The sequence below is a fragment of the Botryllus schlosseri genome, chromosome 3 (genome assembly GCF_051294905.1).
Source record: "Botryllus schlosseri isolate E-star chromosome 3, Bs_hap1, whole genome shotgun sequence".
Taxonomy (NCBI): Eukaryota; Metazoa; Chordata; class Ascidiacea; order Stolidobranchia; family Styelidae; genus Botryllus; species Botryllus schlosseri.
Window position 1 is genome coordinate 284,566 of NC_137238.1, and position 27,955 is coordinate 312,520.

At 39.2% G+C, this 27,955-nt stretch overlaps 2 protein-coding genes across 5 annotated transcripts in view; one reads left to right on the top strand and one right to left on the bottom strand.

The window, feature by feature from the left end:
- LOC145435438 (uncharacterized) overlaps positions 1-18,418 on the bottom strand; it is a 68,809-nt gene extending 50,391 nt beyond the window's left edge. For all 4 annotated transcript variants that reach the window (XM_080312721.1, XM_080312720.1, XM_080312719.1 and 1 more), the window contains exons 1-4: positions 18,164-18,418; positions 18,043-18,103; positions 16,570-16,664; positions 15,873-16,036 (exon numbers count right to left, since the gene is read on the bottom strand). In XM_080312721.1, the coding sequence (XP_080168847.1) occupies positions 15,873-16,036; positions 16,570-16,664; positions 18,043-18,103; positions 18,164-18,233 (390 nt within the window). In that variant the 5' untranslated portion in view covers positions 18,234-18,418. The remainder of the gene's footprint in view (positions 1-15,872; positions 16,037-16,569; positions 16,665-18,042; positions 18,104-18,163) is intronic.
- Positions 18,419-23,966: 5,548 nt separating this feature from the next.
- On the top strand, positions 23,967-26,481 carry LOC145435094 (uncharacterized). Its single transcript, XM_080312358.1, has 3 exons — positions 23,967-24,210; positions 24,982-25,074; positions 26,207-26,481. The coding sequence occupies exons 1-3, from the start codon at positions 24,065-24,067 to the stop codon at positions 26,382-26,384; spliced, it is 417 nt and encodes a 138-aa protein (XP_080168484.1). The 5' UTR covers positions 23,967-24,064; the 3' UTR covers positions 26,385-26,481.
- Positions 26,482-27,955: the final 1,474 nt, after the last annotated feature.

The following is a 27,955-nucleotide window of genomic DNA, read 5'->3' on the forward strand; positions in this document are numbered from 1 at the left end:
AATGGATGAAATAATCTCCATTCTGCGCTTTGTGTGTGAAAATACTCGAAGTCAACCACAAAGCACTACAAAACTGATACAAATCGCGCCGGATTTGAAAATAGTTCACGGTCCTTATGGCAAGGAAGAGTGTATCCGTAGCTAACTAAAATCCGATACGATTACAGCAGGTGTCAGATACGACGTGGTTAGTCTCACGGTATACCATATGGTCGTATTTTATGGACCTGGCATGCAGACGCAAAACAGGGTGCCGATAGTATCCATTGTAATCCATCTTATAGCAGATTATTATCACAACGCGTGCGAAAATTGGAGCCCCACGCTTTGAACAAAAAAATATCGCGCTCACTAGCAGTCTAGATTTAGGACCATGCACTACTGACTACTGAGTATAGTAACTAATACAGTACAAGCCTATTTAATCGACTAGTGTCGTAATTCAATTTGCAGGGTCAAATTTATCCAAATGCTTTTTGGACAAGGTCAATCCCTTCACTATCTAATTATGTAAGAAATCAAGATCAAGGACTATGCTCCATTTTGCATAAAGACAATATCAGAATAAGTCAATTTAGTGGCCAAGTGTCACAATTCAATACGCAGAGTAAAATCCAACCAAATTCTACTTGAGTTTAAGCAAATAACACCCGAACCAACTCGTATAAGAGGTAGGGATTAAAGGCTTCAAGTTGGCGTGCAAGATGACATTGCTATTTGGGTTCCCGCGAAGGGAGCGAAATTGCGCGTAAAATGTCCGCGTATCACCGCGCGAATTACGCACAAAAAAGTTTAGTCAATCGCATAGTATCACACGATTCGAACAATCACACAGCGGCAGAGCGATTCATAACAAAACCCGCGGATGAAAGCCATTTTAAAAAACTCAAACTGCCAGTAATACAATCGTATGATGTATCGCTACGATTTTGTCGCCGCGCGGCAGATGGCCCGCATACTTCACAGGCTGAGAAGCTTGCAAAACATATGCCGCGTTTTCATAGCCAAAAACTACATAGAACTCCAGGCGCGCGGAAAAGGGCGGGAAGATTTGAATTTCGCGACGGCTGCTCGCTCGCGCCGCGCACAGCAAATTTGGACAACTAGATAATTCAAGTAGTGTAATTTGAGTAATTAGAACGAAATGCTGGTAATCTAATCGTAATGTAATTTCTGATTTTCTTGAAAGTGTGCGAAAGTGCGAAACGACCCAAGCTTGCTGAACAGAAATTTGCCACTCTCGTGCTAATGAGAGTAAGTTTGACATTCACGTAGCTTAATTCTTGTTACAACTTACAAGTGTCCTTTCTAATATATAAAAAAAATGATATTTCGCAATTTTCACTAATTCAGTAAAACTCATTTTATTGTAAGTTTGAAAAGTGTGCAGCTATCATTCTAATTTTCATCTAATTTAGAAGGAATCGTGTTAGTGTAGCTATGTTAATTCTAATTTAAATTGGAAAAACTGTATCTATATTATTGATTCTGATGTGATTTGGACAAAAACATGATAGTGTAGCTATAATTTGAATTCTAAATCTGAATTGAAAATTTGATTTACTACAATACTAATTGCGATCTAATTTGGAAAAACTGTGTTGGTACCGTTCTAGTTCTAATGTAATTATAAAAAGCTGAAAATTTTCTAGTTGTAAAACTCTGCTAGAAAAACGACGGTAATCAAATTCAGTTGAGTATGTTTTTCGTATTAGCTTGGCGAAGGTATCAATTTTCGCCATTCCGCGAAAACGCTGACGCACAACACAATGAAAGACAAATTTGCGTCTAATCAACGTCTAGCCAACAAGGAACATAAAACAAATCCGTGAGATGTCGAAATAGCCCGAGGCGCATTTCGGTCAAGAATTCACCCAGAGATTCTCAAAGTAGTTATGGAGTGGAGTCAATGCAGGCAGAAATGACGATTACAAAGACATGCCGAGACTACTTTTTCCCTCAAACACTGTCGAGTAGAAGTACTACGTTAGTGGCCACCTCTGAATCGAGCATGGGTAGAGTCGCGTGGTAAACGTAATAATTCAAGTTTTTTTCGAATTCAGTCCATCTGATATTAATCTAATTCGGAAAAGCTATGTGGCTATCATTCGAATTCTAATCTAATTTTTTTTTTTAAACGGAAGTTATGCCTCTAATTATAGTTTAATATGGAGAAAATGTATATCTATAATCCAAGTTTAATATGGAAAAAACTGTGCATAGCTATCGTTCTAATGTTAATTTGATTTTTAAAAAAAACTGTAGTTATAATTCAAATTCCAGTTTCATATGGAGACAACTGTAGTTATACTTGTAATTCTACTCAATATCGAAAAATTGTGTGGCTTGAATTCTAATTCCGACCCAATCGGACACAGCTGCGTAGTTATACTTATAATTCTAGTTTAATATGAAGAAAACTGTGTAGCGACAATTCTAATTCTAATCAGATTTGAAAAAGCATTGTAGCCATGATTCTAATTCTAATTAAATTTGGAAAACTGAAAATTATCCGTTGTTCAACTCTGCTCACAATCACTTTGAGGTTATAAAGTCGCATGTTCAAAAGTCGGGCAGCTATTCAACTATAGCGCATAGTGACCTATCGTCCTGTAGGATAATCCCCGAAACTAATCAAGCTACCGGCAAGCGCTCATAACTTATTGACCGACACAGGGTCGATTGTACTTTTGTTTCGGGCGCGACGGGGCACCATTATGCTGGATCATCTTAAGAGGTTTATATCGTTGGCCTGCATAATTACGAGCTTCCATTCGTAAATTAGTGCGTGTATGGTAATACGCGACGCGTGTAATCACCAGAGCCGATATCGGATTTCTGCGCCGATACCGATATTTGAATCAAAGTGTGAATCGCTCCCAAAATAGTCTGAGGGTGGGCTATAGGAGAAAAGGTTCAGTCTTATCTCCCATAGATGCACGCACACGCACACATAACCTTGTTCCACATTATTGCGACAGTAAACACGCGAATCGGACGACTTGGACGTGTAGGTCACGGGATTCACATCGAAATGAAATTGACGCAACAATCCGACTCTCACGGGCCATATACAAGCAACAAGCTGCGGTTCGCCTTGTTGGGGCCGTATTACGCACACCACAATGCTGTACAAGAATAGCCCGCTGTAAGCGATAATCGTGTCATTGCATGATTTCCACTATAACGTCGTAACGTGTAATCGATTTTCAAGTACAACACCCCCCTTTCAAGCCCATTCCAGCGTATGAAAACGGGTCGTAACACCACTTCTTATGAAGATTTACGTCCCAAGAGGTGTATAATATGGGTTATGCCTACGCGCAGTCGTGCACCAACCGTAGAAGCCGCAAAAAGATGGCACACTCCCACCAAGCCCATCCCTTGGATATATCTCAATAAAGATTGGTTTGATTCACGCATTTTCATCCGCTGGAATGGGTTTGCCTTTACATGCTTAATTTTGCACCGGAAAGTGCCGATGACTTGATTCGCACCTTGCTCTATGGCAGAAATATTGTGAACAGATCCTCTTTCCGTCCATGCAAATGCGAATTTTAATGGAAGCTCCACGCTACCAACACCAGATTATGACATGGTCCAATATGATGCGCTAGGGAAAAGGTATTTGAGCATATGAATGGCAATATTTCTTGTTTTTCGCATTTGAACTATTCAAATCATCTATTATGAAGGCATAGTAAGTGATGCTAAGTTTACGAGAAACACAACCCTTCTCCAAGCCGATCCGATTTTTGATACGTGGCGATTGATGTTACGCAGAACCGCCCTCGTGATTACGTTCAATTATCATCGCACCACCTAATTATGACGATTATAATAGCCCGAATATCGGAGACGCGCTCACAACACAAAGTTTAATCAAAATAACTCCACATTTCGACAATACTGTGCCGAGATTTTCTCATAGACAAGCAGTTGTACGTTTCGTCGTTGAAAAATATATTCATATGGAAATATATACCAGTTGCTGACGATCACCCCTGACGTGTGCCAGTCGAAAATGCCGGAGTTCATTTCGGTATGAATATATCATTCAATTGTACAATAAAGTTGTGTGCCTTCAAGAGACTTTAGTCCGTATCATGTACACAGTTAAAAAGACCGTCAGACCTACCGCAGGGAATAATAATAGTGAGTCACGGGGTAACCTTACTTTTTACTCCACAAAGGGCTGATCATTGCCAACAATATCTACCAAGAGACTAGCGCGTCAAAACTCCAGATTAAGCAGTTTGTTTAGAGACTGATATTTCGTACATTAGGAATTTTACACTGGGTGGGAATACTGTTCATTACTAGGGCTGCAATGACTTGAGTCGATTCGAGAGAGGTGATTGTTTAGTACTGAATAATTGCAGTCCTTCCACGGGGAATACGATATTCATAGGCCCCCACCCTGCCACCAAGACATAATTTATCACCGAAAATGGTAGTTTTGATTGTATTCTCCCCCGTAGAAGCCTTGAAACCGCGATTATCCGCATCGCAGCATACAAAACATGCAGTACAAGCCACGCACGTTTGTGGAAATGGAATATCAGTGAATTCGTGATCAACCCAGAATATGACATAGGTATGGTTGAAAAAATACCAGATTATCATTAATATGATGTTGATATGGCATTACATTCTTTGTGGTCGCGCATAATGTACATATTCAAACTTTCCATGTCATTCATACTTTTATGACCCAGTATTGAGTGATATTCCAAGCGTAACACTCAGTTCAGAAACGAATCACTGAAGCACTCCATTTTGCCCTACTAATTCATAACAATACCAGCATATTGCTAAGTATTATGTATGCAATTGTAAACCTTCGACATTACTCGCTGAAAGGTTGCGGTGTCGAAATAACGAGGCAATCATCGTCCGTTTTATAATAGAATGTTATCGTGTTCTGAAAGCAGTCTTGAGTTCGTACAAGTAAGCCGATACCGTTAGTGTTTTTGTAAGATAGGAATGCCATTTTGCTCCAAATAATATCAGTTAGTCTGTCCTTTTGAACAGAACAAAACCAACACCAACCCACTTTCAGATTACGGTAATGGCTACCGGGCAACTTAGCACGGCGCGCGGTGTAAGTAAATACGTTATGACTGAAAATTATTTGCTCTTAGAAGAACTTCCTTGGAGGTACACAACCGTAATACACACTTGAATACTATATTCAACTATTTACAAGTTACACGTACGCTGACCTTTACAGTGATTGTATAGAGCCATGCGTGAAATTACGATCCGACATTAAATTATCGACGACCTAATATACTGGTTTGTCTCGTAAATGCATTGCGTGCTTACAATGGGTGTAGTTGACAGTGATTTCAAGACGTAAGATTGATCATGTAGTTAATGGTAGACTGATATGTTAGCAGAACTGCAAATGTGATTTTGATGTACAGTTCAATACGAATTTTTACGTAAGATCACAATAAGGTACAGGTAACATAATCAGCACAAAAACAGGCATCACAACCAGATTTTGACAACTCGAAAATTTCCAGCTTTTCCAAATTATAATAAGAACTATAGCTACACATTCTTTCCAAGTGATATTAGCATTAGAATTTCGCTCTAACGAGTATAATTATACAAGTAGAACTAGGTTCTCTCATTTTAAAATATCCTGATGCCAGATACATTTTGTCACTATATACACAATCGGAATAAACCGCGATTCAATTTCGCGAAAAATGGCGGGTTTTCTCTAAATATAACGCCGCTCGAGACCGCAAAAATGGTGATCAATTCGGAAGAGTGAAGTTTGAAAATATGGTTTCAAAGCAGAAAACGTCTTCGATCATTTCTACCTTGCATCGAGTCGATGCCATTTTGTTAACCAGTCAATAGTAGATCTACTAGTAATAAATTTTTCTTCTACATTCTCCATAGTAGGGTTGCTTCGTACTATAAGCAGATGCGGTTAAAGTAATCAGTATTGCTAAATGCCACCGTTTTGAAATGTCTGAAAAATTCCTACTTCTTCTTGCAATTTAATAGTACTCATATTGATATAAACACGAACATATTCGTTTGGCACTCGTCAGGGGCAATCGTCAGCAACTAGTAGAGAATTTAAAAGAAGATTTTAACTTGTAATTGAGTCAAAATTGACAAAATAAAGTTACTTGACTTGAGTACCAATATTGATTAAATTAGTGTAGCTGCGCTGGTAGCATCAAGTAACCCTAATATTCAGACGGAATCGAGTTCAAAAGGTCGTCTCAGCGTGATCATTTTGCGACGCTCAAATCATTGCCTTGGTAAGCCAGCAATGCGATATGACTGATTCACGAACCCAAATGTCCGCTACATGACTCACGCGCGACACTAGACTGTAAGAAATTTTGCCCGTTCTTAGCTGGACAAGAGAGCGACAACGCCGACATACGCTCCTTGAGATACACTCGACAGAGACGCTTGGACAAAAAGCTGCATTTCCATGAAACTAAGGCATCTTGATCATTCTAGTTGCGTAATTTTGGGACAAAAAAAACTGTAGCTATAATTCTAAATGTAATCAAATTTATATTGAAACAGCGTAGCTGCCATTCTAGTTCTAATCGACTTCGAAAAAAAAACTGTGTAGCTATAATTATAATTGTGATATAATTTGGACAAAAATATGTAGTGATCATTCCAATTCAAATCTAATTTGTACACAATTGTGCAGCTAAAATTATAATATCATTGGGAAAAAACTGTGTAGCAATCTTTCTAATTCTCCTCTAATTTTGAAAAAATGTGTAGCCATAATTTGAATTTAAATATAATTAGTAAAACAATGTGAAGCTACAACTCTTATGTAACTTGGAACACATTGTGTAGCTATTATTCTAATTCTAACCTACTACGGAAAGCTTACAATTTTGTAGTTGCCCGACACTTGTTGATATAGTTAACCTTGGCGTCGTCGGATGGCAATTTACTACGCGCGAGACCGCAATTAACGCAGTCGCGACCTTATATAATCCAGGCGACCTGACAAGCGGCGGAAAATAGAAACAGTGCCAAAAACACAAACACTCGGCTTTATCGCCAGACCAAATCGCAGGATCAACGCGGTTTGATGGCGAGATGAAAAGATATTTCGCGTCAAAGTGCTCTGTCGCGGCGTACAATTGCTGTAATCGCAGTGGCATAAATTCGCGAGGCAAGGCCTGGAACTCGTCGTAAGCGTATAGCTGGTTGTCGCCGGGCTATTATATCGCGTGTGTAGCCAATAAAGATATCGCCTTACCAATTGCTTCAATGCCGCACGTCCGAGAAACCAATCGTATTGGCGTAGAATCGGTTCTTGTTAAGGCAGGGCATAATCTAGCATCTGGGAATTGAGTATCAAGACTCGATTTGAGTGCCACCTAATAAGACACCATAACCACAATAATGGTACAAAATGTGCAAATAATATGTATCTTTGTATGCCCATAAAGGAAAGGATACCAGTTGAGTACATTTAATGTAATTTTATAAGTCTGGAACAGGACTATTTTGCAGCGACTTGAAGACTGCAACAACTACAAATTGTCAGCTTTTTCTTATTACGGTACATTAAAATTATAGCCACACATATTTTTCCAAAATAGACAAGAATTAGAATTATAACGAGACAGTGTCTTTCAAATTAGACGAGTGTCAGCTGAACATATCCGGGTTTATTTCAATATGTCTATACTATTCAAATATTATTCAATTGTATATTGAAGTTCTGTACCTCCAAGAAGCTCTTCAAATTAGATTAGAATTAGAATTACTGAATTCTCGAAAACTTGGGCATCGAATAAAGTTCCGTTCATATTGAATCAGAATACAAATGCAAAACTGTATTGCTTACCAATACCAAGGAAAAGTCGTTTAAAAATACAATTACGACAACTAGATATAGCCTACTTCAAGTATCCCGTTCGAATTACAAGTACTTTCAGTCGACCAACACAACTTTTACATTATTTCACACAGGTGTAAGGATACCAATACGGAATCATAATGTGACCAGGAAGTCCCCAATAATTGAAAATACGTCAAACATATTTGCATGAAATTGTAGCTGTAAATGACCACTGGGACTATTGAGACCACTGGGATTTGAGGTAGCCATTGATAACGGTGCATTAATGCGGTCGCTTCGTAGAAAGAGGAATTTATGATATGAAAAGCAGGATAGATTAAGATCAGTGATTCATTTCGTTGGGGAGTCGTCACCTTTTGACTTCCAGTTCTGATCGGAATCATATAGCAAGACTACACTGGTACAGCACAGGTACTCGATAAAGAATTCATCCAGTAGGATTTAGCAAAAAAACAGTTAAGACCCAACTGCACTATACAGCAAGAGAATCTAACATCAAAAGCGCCTCACCACCAGCGTAAGGTCGGCCGAACCTCATTAGCATGTAGCGTGACTTTGCTTTGAAAGTATCATTTACAAAAGGAAGGTTGTTCAACTTGTTCCCATATGAATTCTATCCTTTTTGCGGTGAACATGACAGGAATGTGTTGTGGTTATCTTGACCGCTATTACCTCAGTAGCTTTGACACGAGACATGCATGAGAACAAGGTAAAACCCATTTCCATACAAACTCTCTACGGATTGCGTTACTATGCACAGAGTTGACGTGGTAGTTTCAGACAGACCTGTAGGTGTGAAATCACATTGATGTGGTCGTACCATTATCAGATTCGGTGTCGGAGTACGATTGCGGCAAATTTGTTTTCTTAACGACCGAAAATCAGATGTGTTGTGTCTACGAGAGACGCCAGTTCGATAAACTTGAATCCAACAATTGGGCGTGGGATGTGGATTGTTTAGAATGCACCGAAACGCATAGGGAATCACAGCAACACAATACGAACACAGCAAAGTCAAAACATTGATAGTATCTGTTGAATCAAAGTCAAATCGGAGACCCGGTGCCGTATCGAAAATGGTAGCTAATCGGTTCTCTTCAACATCGAAATCCGGCAAACTTGTACAGCAAATTGATTTGCACGACGATGAAAATTTGAGAATGCGTTCTGGCCATCAGTCGGTCACCAGCCCATTCTTAACTCGTAAGCATTACAAAACGCGATCTGCGATCAATCTCCGTTATCTTGCTGGCAATTTGGCATCGCTCGTACCATCGTGACAGGTCTTGATTACTGATAGTTCGCTTCGGCGATGTTATTTTGTTAACTAATTGTTTAGGAGTATGAAAACAGGGCGAGAACAATCTTTATCGATGTAGATTGTAGAGGCGAAATTGACCATCGGTCACTCGGTCCTACTTGAAATATCGCGGGCAATTACTGATATGAAGATGAAATTGAGAACGTGTGTCTTTAAAAAGATTGGCGACCGTGTATCAGTATAACAGCACTGCATTGTAATACTAAATGTACAATCGAATAATATATTCATATTGAAATAACCAAATTCTCTACTAGTTGCTGACGATAGACCCAGACATTAACAAAAGCAGTGAAGCGATTTATACCCAAACGGCTTGAAAGATTTATGTCAAACTATAACGATGCATAGCTGGTATTTACGCCTTTTATGGTGCTCGAATCAATGCTAGCCGGCGTCACGGTCGTGTTTCTTGAAATCACATCGATTCGCCGAACAACGACTGACACACGTCTCGCGAATTTATCAAATTCATACCCTCACATTGTAAATCCATGGTTGGTATTAAGTGTATCATATTAATCAGATTTTCACCACAGTGTGGGATGTTAATCAGGCGAACGGTACTTTCAGACGTGCTTTGGATCACTAGAAATTTTTCAGCTTTGCAAAATTATATTAGAATTAAATTTACTGATTTCGCGTAAACTTGGAAATTGAATTCAATTCCTACAATTCTCCTGTAGCATTTTCATGAAACCACAAATTAGATTCGAATTAAAATATGGGCATTTGCTAAAATGACTCTAATTACACAACTAGAATTACCCAGTTGTCCACCAGTCTACCACCTTTTTCGGTTTTACCCGAGTCCATTATCTTTAACAGTGTACGCGTACGAAGTCGAATCTATCAACTCCAAATCAAGAGACTTTTATATGCCTTTACCAAGCCACAAGCCCAGGACACAGTCAAAATTATTTATCATAATCACCAATGAGCGTCGAACATGTTCTATCATTACAGCGCGTCGCGCGGTCCAGCTAAGCCTACCAGATTAACGTGAGAACTGCGATTTCGGAAGCCAGCTCCGAGTAGGCTTGAAGCTTGAGCGTAAACTCTCAGACGCTAAGCCGTCCAGGCAGACGCCAAAGGCTATAAAACGCTTTAAAAAGTGCCGAAATGCCAGTGACTAATTAACGAGCGCGTAGTGCTAAACTCAATGGTTTCAAAGTACGCTAAAAGTCGCCACACATAGAGCGGGCACTTGTGATAGATTAAATGGCGTACGTGGCGACACGCGCAATGGTCGATATTGATACGGTATCGCACGAATTTATTAGCTTTCGATCAAGTCAAGCCGAGTGCCCGGGAGAAAACGGTTGTGAAGTCATCATTTCGCGAAAAATACAGAACTTCCCAAGGTCTTTACGTTGACGGACTCGTCCACGCGACAGAGTTTAAACACAAAATTTCACATACAGTCATATACTTTGACAACTACAACATTTTCATCATTCCAAATTAGATTACAACCAGAATGACAGCTACACAGTGTTTTCAGCAAAATTTGATGAAAACTTACAGAATTCGCAAGGTCGTGGAAATCGGATTAAATTCCGAATCAGCAAGAAATACAGCAAAAATTGACTTCATTTCATTTTAAATCAGAGTCCACCTGCACACTTGAACAACTGGAAAATTTTCAGGGCTGTCAAAATAAATTAGAATTATGGCTTAGCTACACATTTTTTTGCAAATTAGATTCGACTTAGCATTACTGAATCCGCGAAAACTCGGAATTTGAATAAAGTTTAGTTCATATCAAATGTCTGTCCACTAAGCTTGGCTCTTTTCGCATTATACAGTTCACCTGTAGCATTGTCAGGAAAACCAGGAAATGGATTACAATTAAAATGAAAGCGTAGAAGCATTTCACAATGGTCGCATAAACTTTCCACATCGTAACCTTGTGGCGTCTTAATGAGCTATACTTTATAATACTCGGGTACTAGATTGTGTGCCGTCCTGATTATGAATGCTATTAACGTAGACAGCAAATTACGCCGCATACAAATCCAAGTAACATTCCACATACATCGGGTAAGACGGGATGAGTGTTTTTGAGGTATTTTTAACTATATAAATGAAAAACGCGCGCTTTATCCGCGCGCATCCACGTCAAGGGCCCGAGCGATCGCTCCTCATTCTCAACGCGATGGTATTAAGCCAGTTGCCACTCCATGACGTCACGAGTGGGGATCAATATTTCGTGCCCACGAGAAGCGAATGTTTGCACAATATCTCATCTCCCCACAAATGGGGTGGCAAACAAAGCCAAACCCCGGTTTTTAATCTAGGCCGCGATGAAATCGAAGCCAGTGAATTCGCCACTTTTAAAATGTGATTGCTACACGAAACCTATGCATCAGTATTGTATCAATAAAATGGACAATTCGTGCTTCACCGGATAAAGCATGTAATATGATATACAGCAGTTGGTGAATTCGACATTTTCAATTCGGTGTTAGAAATGTACTAATAACGACCATTAATATGAAAGCAAAGCAATGCGTCAATTTTTTCGATAAATTGGAAAATGAATGTTTTGCTGAATGTTACGTTTATATCAGGGGCCTTCGGCTCCAACTATGCCAGCAACTGCTACCTGCGAAGATGCCGAATCTACCAACCACCCGATCCACTGGTAACCGATTAAACCCGCGGCTGCGCGAATAATTCATGACCGTGAGCACACAAGGAACGGCTGACCCGGTTTTACGATAAGATCGAGACGACAAATGATACGACATAGACCGCTCGCAGAGCAGCTGCCTAGCGAAGCCCAAACGACGGCTGTGCAACACGCGCAGGATGGCATACGATTATATCTTGAACCCGTTCAAAAGAAGCGTATCCGAACCTAACATTTCCGTTCGCAATATCAAACGGTTTCAACACACTCTTTCAGGTACAAAACTTCGGCGTAGGATTAATGAATACATTCATATTGGAATATAGTAGCAAACTCAACAGGTTACCAAGAAATCGAAACGTTTCGCACCAAAACAGTAGTCCTGAACACAATGGTTCCAGTTCGAATTTATCAACGAAAATTATAGTTTCGATGCTATTTTCCCCTGTAGAAGCCTTGAAACCTCGATTAGTCGTATCTGTGAAGACGAGATCAACCCACATCATTGTCACTAAGTGCAACGAAATAGGTATGGTCCAAAAAATACCAAATCACCTTTATTGATATGCAAGACTTGCATTATATTTTTGGTGGTTGCGTAAAAGGTTGTCATATTTGAACGTTACACATCTTTAATACAGTTGCGACGCGATGACTTGATTCTGATTGTAATCACTCGGGCACTGGATCTAGCCCGATATCGCGAGCAAGTCTTAGGGAAGCGAGCTGGTAATCACCGTAATCAGCTCAAGTTAATCACCACTGTGGTAGAGACAGAACGGGTAATTATCTTAACACGGCTTGAGTCGAGACTTTGCCATGAAATATTCAACGCCGATACGATTTGACATAGTCAGATTCTACAAGTTCAAAGACCTAAACCCAGCCTATTCCCGTGATATACAAGCGCCTTAACAAAAAAGTGACAGATCCGAGATCCTACTTGGTCGTGCTATCTGTTCATTACACCGCATTGTTCCTTGTGCATTGCACAAAATATGATGTCGAATAATACATTCATATCGAACTAAACCGGACTTATTTCCGGCTGGCGCTTGCCGGTGCAATCATCAAGAACTGACGTCAGCATCCCGACGATTTTCACCACAAATTTATCCGGATTATTCCAATATGAATACAACTATCGTGTTCAATTGTATATTAAAGTTTTGCTCCTCAAATAATAGTCATAAAAACCTTTATGTTCACCTTGATTTATGCAACGTATTAAAGGTCGATTAAGGGTATGTAGAGAGACGATACTGTGGTCCTCAAGGTTTGAGTTACCTTGCGCAATCGAGTCTTGTTCATTTCGTGTTATGTCGGCAGTTTCCTTACAGCATTGTTTTAAGCGAAACGTGTCGCGGACGTTCGCATGAGTCCGTCATATTTACGGCAACACAATCGAGCCGGCTCGGATTACACTTTACCATTTTCTTATCCCGCGAACACCATTGTGGGGCACAATAGCGTACGCGTCTCCAACTAGGCAGCTTCGCAATCCAGCGCCACTCGCGAGCCACTTCTTCGCGCGTCGCGGCTTTTTCCTGGTTTGTTGCCGGACACTTAATCCTGCGCGATACGCTCTAGTAGCGTGGGAACGGTTTTCGAAGGCGGTTCGCGCTGGCCGCGTGAAAGGACGCTTGGTTTCTTTAACTTGCCACACGAGAGGAATTAAAGATACTTATATACTACTGTTGGCGAAGACGGGAAGACTGCGATAGAAACATTGGCGGATCGTGCCCGTTTTCAGGCCGTGTCGTAATTGTAATCGGCCGCTCCATTATTTTTATCAGCTCAAGCCACACAATCTACATTGAAAGACACAACATTTTTGGCCGACACTATATACTAGTCGCTGACGGTTACGAGTGACGATTACCCTCGACGAGTGTCAAGCGAAAATATTCGGGTTCATTTCAATGTAGATATATATATCATTCAATAGCGTATTATTCCGTTGAATAACATACTGAAGTTATGTACCTACAAGGCTACAAGAGGCTTCTATATTAGTATTAAAGTGATGCATCAATATTGAATTAATCTCTCCGAAAAGGAATGTTACGTACAACAAGTGATACGACTGTTGATGAACAAAGTAATTTTTAATTCTTCACTAGTTGATGACGATTACTCCCGAAAATATTCGGGTTTACTTCAATACGAACGCATTATTCAATTGTATATTGAAGTTCTGTACCTCCGAGAGCCACCTCAAACAAAGATGTGTTTGAAACCGCTTTAAATACATCCGAGAATTAGCACCCCAACTGTAGCACACTCGATCGAAACAACAGCGACTATTCGAATTTCAGACACAAGAAAGCTTAAAAAGAGTCGTTTTGATCATAATACACCGCAATAACCTCAAGGGCCATTCAATCGCGACATTGTGTGCATAACCGACCGTAAGTAACATCTCAAAAGGGCGATTGACAAAACAAATAACTGGACGCGGGTGCGCAAAGATGTTTAATGCAAGGAACACGATTGTTTGGATATCTTACCTGCCCGAAAACGTCTTATGAATCACGAGCGCGTGTATTTTTTGCGGAAACCGATAACCAAACTGTGATATTTGAGTTGACTTCATCTACTGAGCATCACAAGGTTTACTCATCATAACGCCAGGGCAGATTTACTTCACACTGTGCAGCACTGTTCGGTAATAATCATATCAATTCGCCACACCTTTACAATCATGTATCATCACGCCCAGTGTTGTAGAAGTGGTATTTAGTATTTAGTATTTACATTAGCTTATTTTCTCACTTTCAAGTTAAACAGGCATAGACCCTAGGTAGGGTCGTTCAAAAATAACCTTTCCCTGGAAATGTTACTGCCTATTTGATAAAGTTGTTAAGTTGGCGAAAAAAAGCTGCACACCAAAATCGGCTCAATTCCAACCTTAGAAGCAAAGCATTGGAAAGTTATAAATTCATTAGAAATAAAAATAAAATTTGACTGTCAACTCCCCGTAATTGTCAAGTCATTGATCTAAATGAGATACATACCAAATTCTAATGATCAGAAGCAAATTTATTGCACCGGTAGTACAAAACTTTGAATTCGAAAAAAATAGTGTTTACACAGTGGGAAATTATCTTGAACTACCCACCGTAAATACTATCATTCTGAATCCAAAATTTTGTACTGCAGCAACTTTACTTCAACTCATTTATCTAAATTAAAAATTTTACACCCCCAATAGCCAAATTTGGTGTGCAGCGTGTTTTTTTTAACCAACGTAACAATCTTATCGAAGAGCCAGTAAAATTTTAAGAAAAAATATATTTCTGAACGACCCTATCCTGCAATGATTCTGTGAAGTGCGCAAAATAAGCAAGTGATAATGGCTTACATTCTAAGCCTTGAGTTACAGACTGTAGTAGGCAACATTTCACCCTAAGTAGAATGATTGATATCTAAAACACACCGAGGTAAGGAAAAACCAACATGGATTTAGCCCAAATATAATCCAGGCTTCAAATTCAAGCTAACACAGCAGCAGCGCATTCCAAGGTTTTGACTAAACTTGCCAATGATTGAAAGACAATGCAAACATACTGTTTGTGGTAGAAAAAGACTCTGATCTGTCTTCATTAACTCATACCGCTAAGAGGAAGCCTATTCTAGCATACAAAGTTTTGACATTTATATCCGCTCATGCAAACAAAGTCAATAAGCCAAATGTCTGCAAGTGGCATATAGCAAACAACCTGAGGCATTATCTTAAATCCGAAGCAACACTAATTCTGATGAATTCTTGTCAGCTTTATAAAAAACTGTGGATAGTTAGGCACTCGTAAAGACTAATCTAGTTGAAGACGCATAATATGCATTAACCGAATGTGTTGCATGACTTGTGATTTTCAACCAACAACCCAGCAGACACACAGTATTTGAATACATCATAAGTACATCTTCAATCACCTTATTAAAAAGGATTGATGATCCCTCATTCCAACAGTATAGAAACTTGTACGAATTGTACAATTACACTCATACAACAGTTCTGAAATCATCACAAATCATACCTGGCATAGTTGCGGATCTTCTGTACATTCGTCCTTATCATTAGCGCACGTATCACCGTAGTATCCAGGATCACAAGTACAGGAAAAGCTGTTGCTAGAGCCCGTACATGATCCGTGCTCGCACGGGTTGGGATAGCAATGATCTATGTCATCACAAGTGTTTCCTAAAATTGAATTGATACGAGATGTTAAGCACTGGCTTCATTAAGGACTTGAGCTGGGCAAAATCAAGCAGCAGACTTTGATTCTGAAAAGAGTATTAGGCTCATTATCACGCCATAATAGTATGTAAGATGTGGGAAGTTCAAACATGTACCTTATATGCTACTATAAAGCATATCTCAATTCTACATCACATTAATGATAATTTGGTATTTTTCGACCATGTCTAGCCTATTTCATTGCACTTTGTGACAATGTTGTCAGTTGATTACGACTTCACAGATATGTCATTACCAGTAACGTGCATAGCTTTGTATTACACGTTCCCTATGTTACAATACAACCAACTGAGGTTTTAGGGTTTCCACAGCAGAAAATAGTATCGAAACTATACCGTAGCCTAATTGTTTTTCATAAATTAACTGTGGCAACAAGCATATCATTTCACTGCTCGACTCAAATCATTAGAATGATCATTCGGTTAAGATTTGAGTACACAAATTATTGCGTCCAGCCATATTAAGGACAAGCTTACCTGTATAGCCATCAGGGCAGGAGCAGGTCCAGTCATAATCAACCACAGTACATGTGGCTCGAGCAGCACATGGGGACGAACTGCAGGGTGATGCGCTAAATGGAAAATGTATCACACATCAATTTTGTTACTATTGCATATTTGTAACGCAAGAGACCAGGCTCGTTTGTGAAAAATTACATTGCATCGCAGACAAGCAAGCGTTTAATCTGCCGTGCCATAATAACACAACACTGCAGCCTAATACAGGATGTAATTTACGCATACATGGGCAATTAAGGAGAAAACGTTTGTTTCCTGCATGTCAGTAAACACTAGGGCCACAATGTACAAGTCATATTTCAGGAAATACGTAGTGACACATAAATCAAGTACTGTCTCTTGGTATTTTAAAAAGTGACACTGAATGAAGAATTGACTGCTATGTTAACTGACGCCACTAGTAAAATGCATTATGATATCGGCCATCAGGGACAAAACGTATTTTGCAAATTAGGATTATTATGTGATAGCATCTACCTGGCTACATGATATATCTATGTGTCCCGTAAAAGACACAACAATCCCTATTTGCAGTTTAATGCAATAAGTACCTATTTCTTCAAAATTCCATGCAGACAACCAAAGATTGACCATTGAAATTCAGATTTAAAGGGAGTGCATTCACCATAATGAACTGGTACTGGAATATAAATATGTTTGCTTCGTATCAACCACGAGATAAGTTACAACTTTGGTCACAAATAGTTATCAAGTTATGATAAATAACAACTAGACTATAGTATGAGTTCAACGCAGTCAAGCAAGTTCAAAATAATGGTTTCGCAGGAGTGCTTTAGTATTAACCCAATATATAGAAGTCTTATGCATTATATTATGGATCATAGGGACTCAATTGTAGCATCACCTTTATTTGCTAACAACATGTGACGTTTTACATTTATACAGCCATATTCCTTCATGATACCGTATTTCTATCCCACCAACACCATATATATATTTGATAATAATCCATGTCAGTAAAGAGAAAATGGCGCAAGCATTGAATTATGAGACGTGTCAACGATATCAAATCGAATTTCCCTGACAACTTCCTATGATCAAGTCATGACTGCTTTTACAAAGGTTACAAGTTACATTGTGATTCGTTCAACAATCCACAGGCTACTACATGAGAGGGACTTGTAATATTTCAAACCGAATTTGAGTCATAACAGAATTGCTGCAATGCAACAGTTAACTAAAGCAAGTAGATCCAACTTAAGAAAATATTGGCCAGTAGCTGAAAACTTCATAGAATAACTGAGAAATGAATCTTAGGCCTGAATGAGGCTATTTATTTCATGATGCTATGCTATATTTAATTTTAGACAAGAAATCACAGATCTGAAACTACATTTTCAATCCTAATTCTAATCAAATACACACGGTATAATGGATGTGGATGTATATCATCATGTAGAGAGAACTTACGTGCAAATGGATGCATCACACACTTGGTCCCCTGGACAGTCGTCATTAGTCGCACAATTGGCTGAAGATAATATATTTAGTAGATATATAAGTGTGTTGTGTAACAAAATGAAGGTCTTACCTTCAGCGTAGGAAATTAGTACGGTTATTAAAATATAAAGAGTTCCTTTCCAAAACATTGTTAAATCCATTCCTATCTCTTATTTCCAGAAGTTCAGTGCAAGTAGGAGATGAATACAGCAGGTAACAGAATTCTTTTCGCAATAACGTATCCTTGGCTTTCACATGTTACTGGCTGATGAATCTTTCAATAAAAATTCAATCCTCAATTGGCTTAAAATTATCACTTCAATCTGTACAGGAAGTCAATGTCATGAAACAATTGAAATAATCAAGCCGTTACGGTTATTCCCACATAAATCATCTATTGAAATGATATTCGACATGTGCGAATGATATGTTGGATTAGCCTCATTTCGAATCAGAAATTCCAGGGCGCAGTGCCCATGAGAGATGAGCACAATACAGCCTGACAATTCATGAGAATATTGTGAGAATTTAATGATTTCAAAACCCACAGGGATAAGGAAATTAGAATAGGAATCTGGGAATCAGAATTATAATGAAAATCTGTTGATGTGGTGGTTAACACATCACATCCAGCACAAAATTAACTAATATTACAAAGACACAAGAGTTATACTGAACACAGCTGTCTGTGTACTTGTCTTCGAAGCATTGAAGTTATGCTCAAGGTTCGGCATAGTATTATGCAATATGCATAGCTATCATAAAACAGTTTTAGTAAGATATTGTGTGAATTTCATGATTTCAAAACCCACCGACAGGAGATGTTCTTGTTCTATCAGGATTTAATAAGTATCACCATGGAAATCAGTTTCAGGAGGTGCTCAACACATCATATCTAGCAGTCTAGCACACAAATAGCAAATAATAAACAGAAACTACAAGCGTTAACTGACCAATACTGTATGCAAATCTTATGGACATTCAAGATATGATTTAAGCTTGGAGTAGAATCGTGCATAGCTTTCATAATACACCCATCAAGGAATACAAAACCAATATCATCTAAAATCCCTGTAATTACTTCTGTTTCATTGTGCAATGTGCATTATCAGCAGAAGAAATGCATAACTGGCATTGAAATTGATAGCCTGTGAAAGATACCATAGTTCCATGATAAAGACACGGAACTTAACCTACCACAACTTTCCAAAAGATAAGAACTCAGGATGCATTTACACGGCGCGGCACTCGCATGCGTTGGCCACACGGCAATATAGGCATATCAATGGTGATTCGAACTTGCCATAGTGTCTAATAGGCTGACTATTGACTACTAACGACGCTATAACGCTATTTTCAAACCGAAAACTGGCCTGAATCTGAACTGCACATTGTAATTCACAAACTACCTTCACTATAACATTGATATACGCCAGCGAGCCTCTGAGACTGTAGACGAGTCTGTAGTTTTGTCTCGTAGCGGGTGTCTGGATTCCAGCCGAAAGCGATTTCTGTGTTTAGCGAAGCGTGTAATTGAAAAGCTCGGTCACCAGACTTCACAAACTACAGGATTTTCGAAATGCTCGACTACAACCAGGACTGGGACTACTCATGTTTATAAAATTGTAATTATAACTAGAACTAAAAACAAGAACCTCAAAAATACTCAACTAATTTACTAAAACGCGACTTACTTGATTCAATTCAGAAGCAACTCATTTATTCACTTTCACCCGAATCCGATCGTCACTACAAGTTTGAAATGGGATGGGTTTCAATTCAACCCCAAAAACCTATCTCGTGTCTACGGTACTGTCAGTAGTGATGACTCTGAGTAAGCAAAGGTTGCAAGAATATCACGCGGCCGCATACCGGTATCATGATTCACGACACCTGTTTTCTAGTTGTTGGGCGGCTATTTTTTAAAGCGTCACTTGAACTAGAACTGCTGTAGCTAGTTGACCGCCAACTAACTATATTGGTGCTTTGTACAAGTTTCCCGGTCACCATGCATTTTGTGAACTGTGCACGAATTTCTTCCAACTTCAATAAAGTGTGATATTGTCTCCATCTATACCAGTGGTTCTCAATAAACTTTTTTAGATGCGCCCCTCTTTATCATAGTGAAAAATTTCGCGCCACCTTATCGTCTGTCACAAAATGCAACCAGAATGCTAGCAGTCCCAACGGATAGTCTGATGGCATGACTGTTGATGAGATAGGCCTAATTCTCAAACATGAAACTCGGACTATACACAGAATAATAACTACGAATTGGAGTTAAATGCCGCAAAGCGCGAAAAACTTTTCCGTTGACCGCAGCTTCGCGCCCCTCTTCAAATGCTTTCACGTCCCCCAAGGGAAGCGCGGCTCTCCTAGTTTGAGAACCACTGATCTATACCTCCAAAGTAAAAATCCTCTCATTTCAAGATGATAATACCCGATCAGACATTTATGCGCATAGGCTGCAATTGAGGCATTCTAGGCTCGATACGATCCTCCTTTATATCTATCAGCTTTCTATATTGGTGCTAGACGATTTTATAAGTAAATCGCTTTGTCGATACGTGACCGGGCGGCGCTACCGGAAATTCTCATGTATGATAGCAGGAAGCGTAAACAATCTTGACCTTATCATGTATTCGAGACTATAGGTATATCCCAGAAGAGAAATATCACAAATATATTGATAAGCGTTCGTTCGTTCATTCATTCACTTGATTAACAATTTTAGCACTACAAAAAGCACAAGATAGCGATAGAATTAAAATATAAGAGGGTGTCGAAACGACCTGGAGCAGACTTTAAAATCAGACACCCACCGTGGGCTATAGCCCTAGAACATGAAAATAAGAGGTATGAACACTGACATCAATGTATTACCCATGAATTCTATAATTGTATATTCGCAGCCTTGTTAACTTCCTCTTTGCTTCACTGACATTCTGAGATTAACTGATCATCTTCACGTGTTTGAGTTGGTGGGAAAAAATAGAATAGAAAACATTTCGCATTTACTCGCAATCAAATTATCGTGAGTGACAATCACCAGCAGTTTAATAGCATAATTAATTTAAATCATGCGTCATAGAAATGGCTATGAACAGTGATCACTTATCATGTACTCTCTTCAGTCACAAAATCAAGGTAAAGACTTTTTCCTCGAAATGTATCATATAGGCTAGTACTTTGGTTCGGCAAATGTTATGAAAGAAAAATATCGATGGTAAAACTCAACACAACATGGAAAAGTTATTGACAGAAATCCAAAGTGAAAAGGTAAGGATAGTTTCGCCTATAAATCTGTTAAGTAGAAGTGAAAATAGAAGTAGACTAGAACGTAACCACATAGTAAGTAGGCCTAGTACATTTGGGCGAAACCAACCAGAGTAGTGATAGTAGGCATACTGGAGAAAGAAGTTTACTATATGTTGATCACCGGTAGCTAAATACAGTCAACGCGTGTGGAGAACAGAAATCTGTATCTTTCGGTCTATGTTTTTGCTTTTGGAAATCCTTTGTGGGATTTTGAAACAAGTTCCAGACAGTGTCAATTTCACACCACACAATCATAGCAAGGCTCCTTTCTGCCGAATCGCTTTAGTGCGGAAGTCTCCGGCGGTTGGTTAGCTTATCAATATTTTTATCACTTTGAAAGCAACTCAAGATTGCTGAACAATGACAAGATATGATGACTGGGAGACAAGGGGAATAATTCTCAATCAAACATTCACCTCGGATTATATTCTTCAACGAGACATGCACGCTGAGTGACAAATACGACCAAAATCACTATTATTAACGGGTGATGAATAATGAATACAGAATCGGGAAGACTTTTCCTCCCTCCATGAAGTGCAGGTATTGTAGAAATCCTCCGGAATACTGAAATAGGATCGCGGAAGAAATTAAGAAGATTTCCTCATTGAACATAATAAAGCGATATGTGAACTCTTCGCGTCGTTCATATCGGCATGGCGGTATCGGTAGCGATACTTGAATACTCGAACTCTTAATGTGATATATAGAACTGGCATTTTATTCTTTTTGGTCGGTTAAAAAGTACGTATATAAATTTTCCACATCATTCTATTCTTGAGGTATGTCATAACAAGCGATTCTTGAACACTCGACTCGACCAGACTTGACAAACAACAAAGTTTGCAGCTTTACTGAAGTAGATTAGAATTAGAATTATAGCTACACATTTTTTTTCAAATTAGATTAAATTAGAACACAGTGTGTTTTTTTCAAATTAGATTACACTTCGAATTACAACTACGTTTTGTTCCAAATTAGAGTAGCATTAGAATGATAGCTACACAGTTGTTTACAAATTCGATTAGAATTAGAATTACAACTACGAAGTTTTGTTCCAAATTAGAGTAGCATTAGAATGATAGCTGCAGAATTATCTCCAAATTAGATTAGAATTTAAAAAAAGCTACACAGTATATTTTCAAAATTAGATTAAAATTAGCATTAATGCGACACAGTTTTTACCAAATTAGAATAGGATTAGAATTACAGAATTCGCTAAAACTTGGAAATTTAATGAGGTTCAGTTCGTATCAAGTCATAGAATAGATTAATCACATGAACATGAAAATATAAAATGTCTGTACAGCAAGCTTGGCTCGTTAGTATTAGATAGGTGTCATCTAGCATTTTCAGGAAAACAAGAAGTTAGATGAAAATTAGAATTGGAGCATAGTGCCATTTGCATTTCATAAATTAGATTACCGGCGTTTCGCTCTAATTAGTATAAATAGACATCTAGAATTATCTAATCGTCCAGGTCTGAACTCGACCCGGAGCCTTATACTCGCTTTTGAATCGACTTTTGCTTAGACTGGACTTCAAACCGTTGCAGTTAATCCCACAAAATACAAGTCCATTCTCTTGTGACATTAAATTACATATCATTGATCACCCTCCAGAAGCTGTTTTGATACGCATACGTCGCTATGCCCATGTCTATAAACCCCTGCAAAAAGACAGCCAGTAGAGCTTCGCGGCACGTATTCATTTGAGAAACATTGCCTTATAGTCTTTTCTGTCCGTGGAAGACAAAAATCGACCTCAACGTGATCATATTAAAAGATAAAACTACATTTCACAGACAGGTTTGATGATTAATACGGTGCTTGATATTAGATGCACATCGTAACAGAATAGGCCTGCTTTATCCGTGAAAATGTACAGTTATATTGGACACAAGGGCAATCAGTTCATTTATTTACATCGTATGGGGCGTAAATGCTTACCATACGCCGTCCTTGATATCAGTCTGCTGTATTTTGTTGACGTAACGCAGCGACACTTGACGATGATGCTTTTGACATACTCTATTATATCCACAAATTCTTTCTTTGTAGCATTTATGAGTGACACAGGTGTCCGAGACATCATAAAGCATGATGTTATTAGTAGTAACTCCCTCTAACAAAGTGAATTATATAAGGTTACTGATCGTAATGTAAAGTACGCGAGATGCGTGTTACGACTAATTCCCTTCCCCGTGGGAGTCGTTAGATTTGGTTCTAGTGAGTACTGAGTAGACATTTCAGGCAGACTTGGACAACTAATCAATTCTACTTAATAATTAGACTAATTTGAGCAAACTGCTTCATAGTTTAATTTGTGAGATGTGTCTGTGCTCTCAATTTAATTCGAATCTAATTTCGTGTTGTCCTGAAAACGGTACACGAACTGTATAGTACGAATAGAACCAACCTCGGTTTATACACTCACTATTTTCGTGCTTGTGTGAATGGACACTTATTTGAAACGAAATGAACCTGCTTTTGTTGTGTTTTTGTAATTCGTAATTTAATTCAATTTCCAAGTTTTTGTGAATTTTAATTTAAATATAATCCGAAAAAGCTGTGGAGATAAATTATAACTTGAATCTATTTCGTAAAAGCTGACAATTTTCTAGTTGCTTAATTCTGGTGACAGTTGTGATTTGTGGGTTCTGTGTGAAGCAAGCATGACAATCGACGGTACTTCGTCGAGATCTAACTCCACGAGGACTAAGAACGCGGCTTTACGATTGGAATGTATGAGAGAACGGGAACTCAGGAATATTGCCCTGGCTAGAAAATCCAACCTGAACTACATTGAGAGCGAGATAAGGTGAGTTTCAATGTCCCCCGAATTAGTGATCATATCAGTATTACAAATTGATTAGAAGGCCGGTATATTATCATCTTATACATGTAAGACCTATATTTCATTATTATAATACTTTAAAGCTTGGAAATCTGGTTGACTAGAGGCCTAGTAGTGGCCACTAAACTGTTTTATTACCGGGTCTGTTTGAGATCCTCGAAAATTTCGAGGTTTACATACGGAACAATTGTGGAACAGCATCTCGTCGGCTATCCGACAGTCGTCGAGCATGTCCGCATTCAAGTCGAAATACAAGCAATTTCTTCTAAATCAATACTAGCCAGTCTTCAGGATTACCGGACCACGACCTAACATCGACCTCACCCTCCGCCACATGCCACCTAATTTTTTCGCTTGCGTCTTATATTCTCTGCATTACTTTTCATTCTGTGTGCATGTCTCTTCTTTACTTCGCCTAGGCTAAGGTGGGTGTCTAATTTTAAAGGCTACTTCAAGTTGTTTCGACATCTTCCTATCTTTTCATTGTATCGCAGTCTTGTGATGTTTTGAAATGATGAAAATATTAATAAACTGATTGATTGATTGATTGAAAAAGCATCGGATTCAACACTTCCATTCGTACGAACTGTATGAATGGTGTTATATTCAGGCTATATTTATATATATATACCGCACATGTGAAAGTATTGTCCAATGTCTTCTAGTAATCTAGATTGGCCTTTAAGCTCTTATTATTTTGTCTCTCGCACAATGCCAAAACTAGTAAATCTGCAGGTCAACAAGAATATTTCTGTCTCGGGTCAACACGCATTGTGGGACATGCGAGACGGCGATTGAAACAACTGGAAAAGAAAACGAAATTTTGAGGTTGTTATACTTCTCGCTTCTGTGAACTGTTTAGTTGTCTATGCAGGCCTACTTTGTAAAATAGACTACAAACTTTTGACTTCCGCTATTTTAGCGGACGCATATATGAAACTATACCTAGTACCTACATATAGATATATGGGAAATTTAGAGATTCAGAGTACAACCAAGCGGCCGCAGAGTGTTTATTACCCTGCCTGGCCAAACATTTCGACCAACGCTCTTAACGCTAACTACAGTGACTATGCATGATTTTGATTATAGTCAAAGGACCAATACATAGCAGTTAAACTGATGTCTCCTCGACAGTACCGCTAAAAATTTGTGACAATGGCAAAAACTACATCCGTCCAAGATTCCGTTTTACTTCGCTGAACTATCCAAGCACTACCTACTACCTAGGCGCTTTTCCAGGTTTGTCATGACTCGAGTCATGACTGAACTCGATGAGTCGCGATTTGTTGGTAAGCCGACTCGACTCGAGACTATAACTTGGCTAGACTCGGACGGCCAATGCAGGTGCATTTATTTCATTGTAACTTCGAAGAATAATCATTATTGGTATTTCGTCTATCCGTCCTGATAATTGGAAAATATGGTCGTAAACTGTTAGGAGTGAGATTATTTATATCTTATGAATGCGAGGCATTCAGTATCACCCAAGCCGTCGAAAATATTCGGGTTCATTTCAATAAGAATATATAGGCATACTATTCAATTGTATATTGAAGTGTTGTGCACCTCCAAGAAGCTCTCCAAGCAGAGTTGCAAAAACTCGGTTGAACATGACGGTTGCACTTGAAACTGAATAGTGAACACAGTGACTTGGACATGGACTCGACCCGTTGCTCCCGGACTTGGACTAGGACCTGACTCGGTGGTGAATTGAAAATCACTTCACTTGACTCGTGTCAAAACCTTAAAATGAGATTGACTTTCGACTTGGAACCTTGTGCCGTAGTTAGGTATAGGCCTACTGTACATGTACAATATTGTACAACCCTGCATGTAGTCTGACCAGTAATGACAGACGTTGCTGGCCTGTTTCCATGAATGTTCATATTGTTCATTGTACAATTGTGCACGAACAAAATGAGGGTCCACTGTGCTTTTAGTTTTTTGTCAATTCCAGGACACAGCTGAGAAGCAATCCACGTATGATTTTTGGGAATTACGACGACCTCGCTGGACTCACGGCCAAATTATTGATGGATAAATACCGTCTGCTGTTTGACATCGATTACGTCATTCACTGCCACAACAGAAAGAGGAAATTTACTTGGCCCAACAATAGTTCATGTGTGGATTAAAAAAATATGCCAGTACTTGTTATTGTTTACGTGTTCATTTGTTTCGACTATACATTGTTCATTTACAACTTAATTATATAATACCTGATCTGCCTAATTTCGTCCTAGGATTTTGTAAGGCACCATCTACGCAGGCCGCAGGGTTGTGATGACTCGAGTCGCAATTTTTCAAGGACTCGACTTGCTGCAAGTTAGTCGGTAGCTACGGAATTGAAATAGGCAAATCAATCAGGCTTATTAATATTTTCATCGTCTCAAAACATCACAAGACTGCGATACAATGAAAAGATAGGAGGGTGTCGAAACAAGTTGGAGTAGCCTTTAAGATCAGACACCCACTTTAGCCTAGGCGAAGTAAATAAGAGGCATGCACAGTTGCACACTGAATGAAAAGTAATGCAGAGAATATAAGACGCAAGCGACAAAATGAGGTGGTATGTGGCGGAGGGTGATGGTCGATGTTAGGTCGTGGTCCGGTAATCCTGAAGACTGGCTAGTATTCATTTGGAAGAAATTGCTTGTATTTCGACTTGAATGCATGACATGAATGCATGACATGATCGACGACTGTCGGATAGCCGGCGAGATGCTGTTCCGCAATTGGGTTCCGGCATACTTGATAGAGCAATAATGCGTTTTCTTGTATTCAGTCCTGATCATATGATAGTTGTTCTGTTGTCGCGCGTGTGCTGCACTTGTGCGCTTTTGTCTCCGAGATGAAGTATAGTCGTTGAAATTTGAGGGACATTGACCGCAATGGAACTGATACATAAACTTGCCAATTTCTAGCTTCCTCATATCTTCTAAGCTTAGAAAACCAAATCTTTTGAGAACCGATCTATCAGTTGCACATCCAGGCCCCCGCGGGGCTTTGGCAATGATACGGATGATCCTATGTTGAAGTTTTTGCAGTGGGTCAATTGTATCCTTGCAGGCAGCACCCCAACAAAGAGTTCCGTATTGTAACTTTGATATGAATAGAGAGTTGAAGACTATCAACAGCACGCTGACTGGCAGAGTGTAGCTAAGGCGGCGAAATAGACCCCATATACCTTCGATAGTTGTGGTTCGAGTGATTGTATGTGACTCTTCCAGGCAGGACCGTAACTGCCGCACCCCAAACCCCCCAATTGGGGGGCCCGAGCTCGAAGGGGGCCCAAAATTATTTCGCGAATTAGCATAAATTATTGAGTACTTTTCAAGTTGCCAACTTAGTTAGTTATTTGGTAGCCAGCTACTCTTTCCCAAGACAAAATACGCAAGATTTATCGCAATGGACATATCGGCAAGACATTTAAGGTTTTAGAACATGTAACATGCGACTCCAAGAAGTGTGCCAGAACGATCGGCAGCGAGAAAACCTGAGCCAAAAAGGACTGCCCGCTTACGCTGACCGAAAACTTCGTTATATATGCAAAATGCATATATAGGTTTAATTGTCCATAGGCGCCTAAATGACCGGTGCCGAATGTTCCTGTCTTGGCAATCTGAACCTCAGAAGACAAATACCATTCCGCAGGGGAAAATTGTATGCACGTAAAGAAATACCAATTTGAAATCGTGTGCGTCGT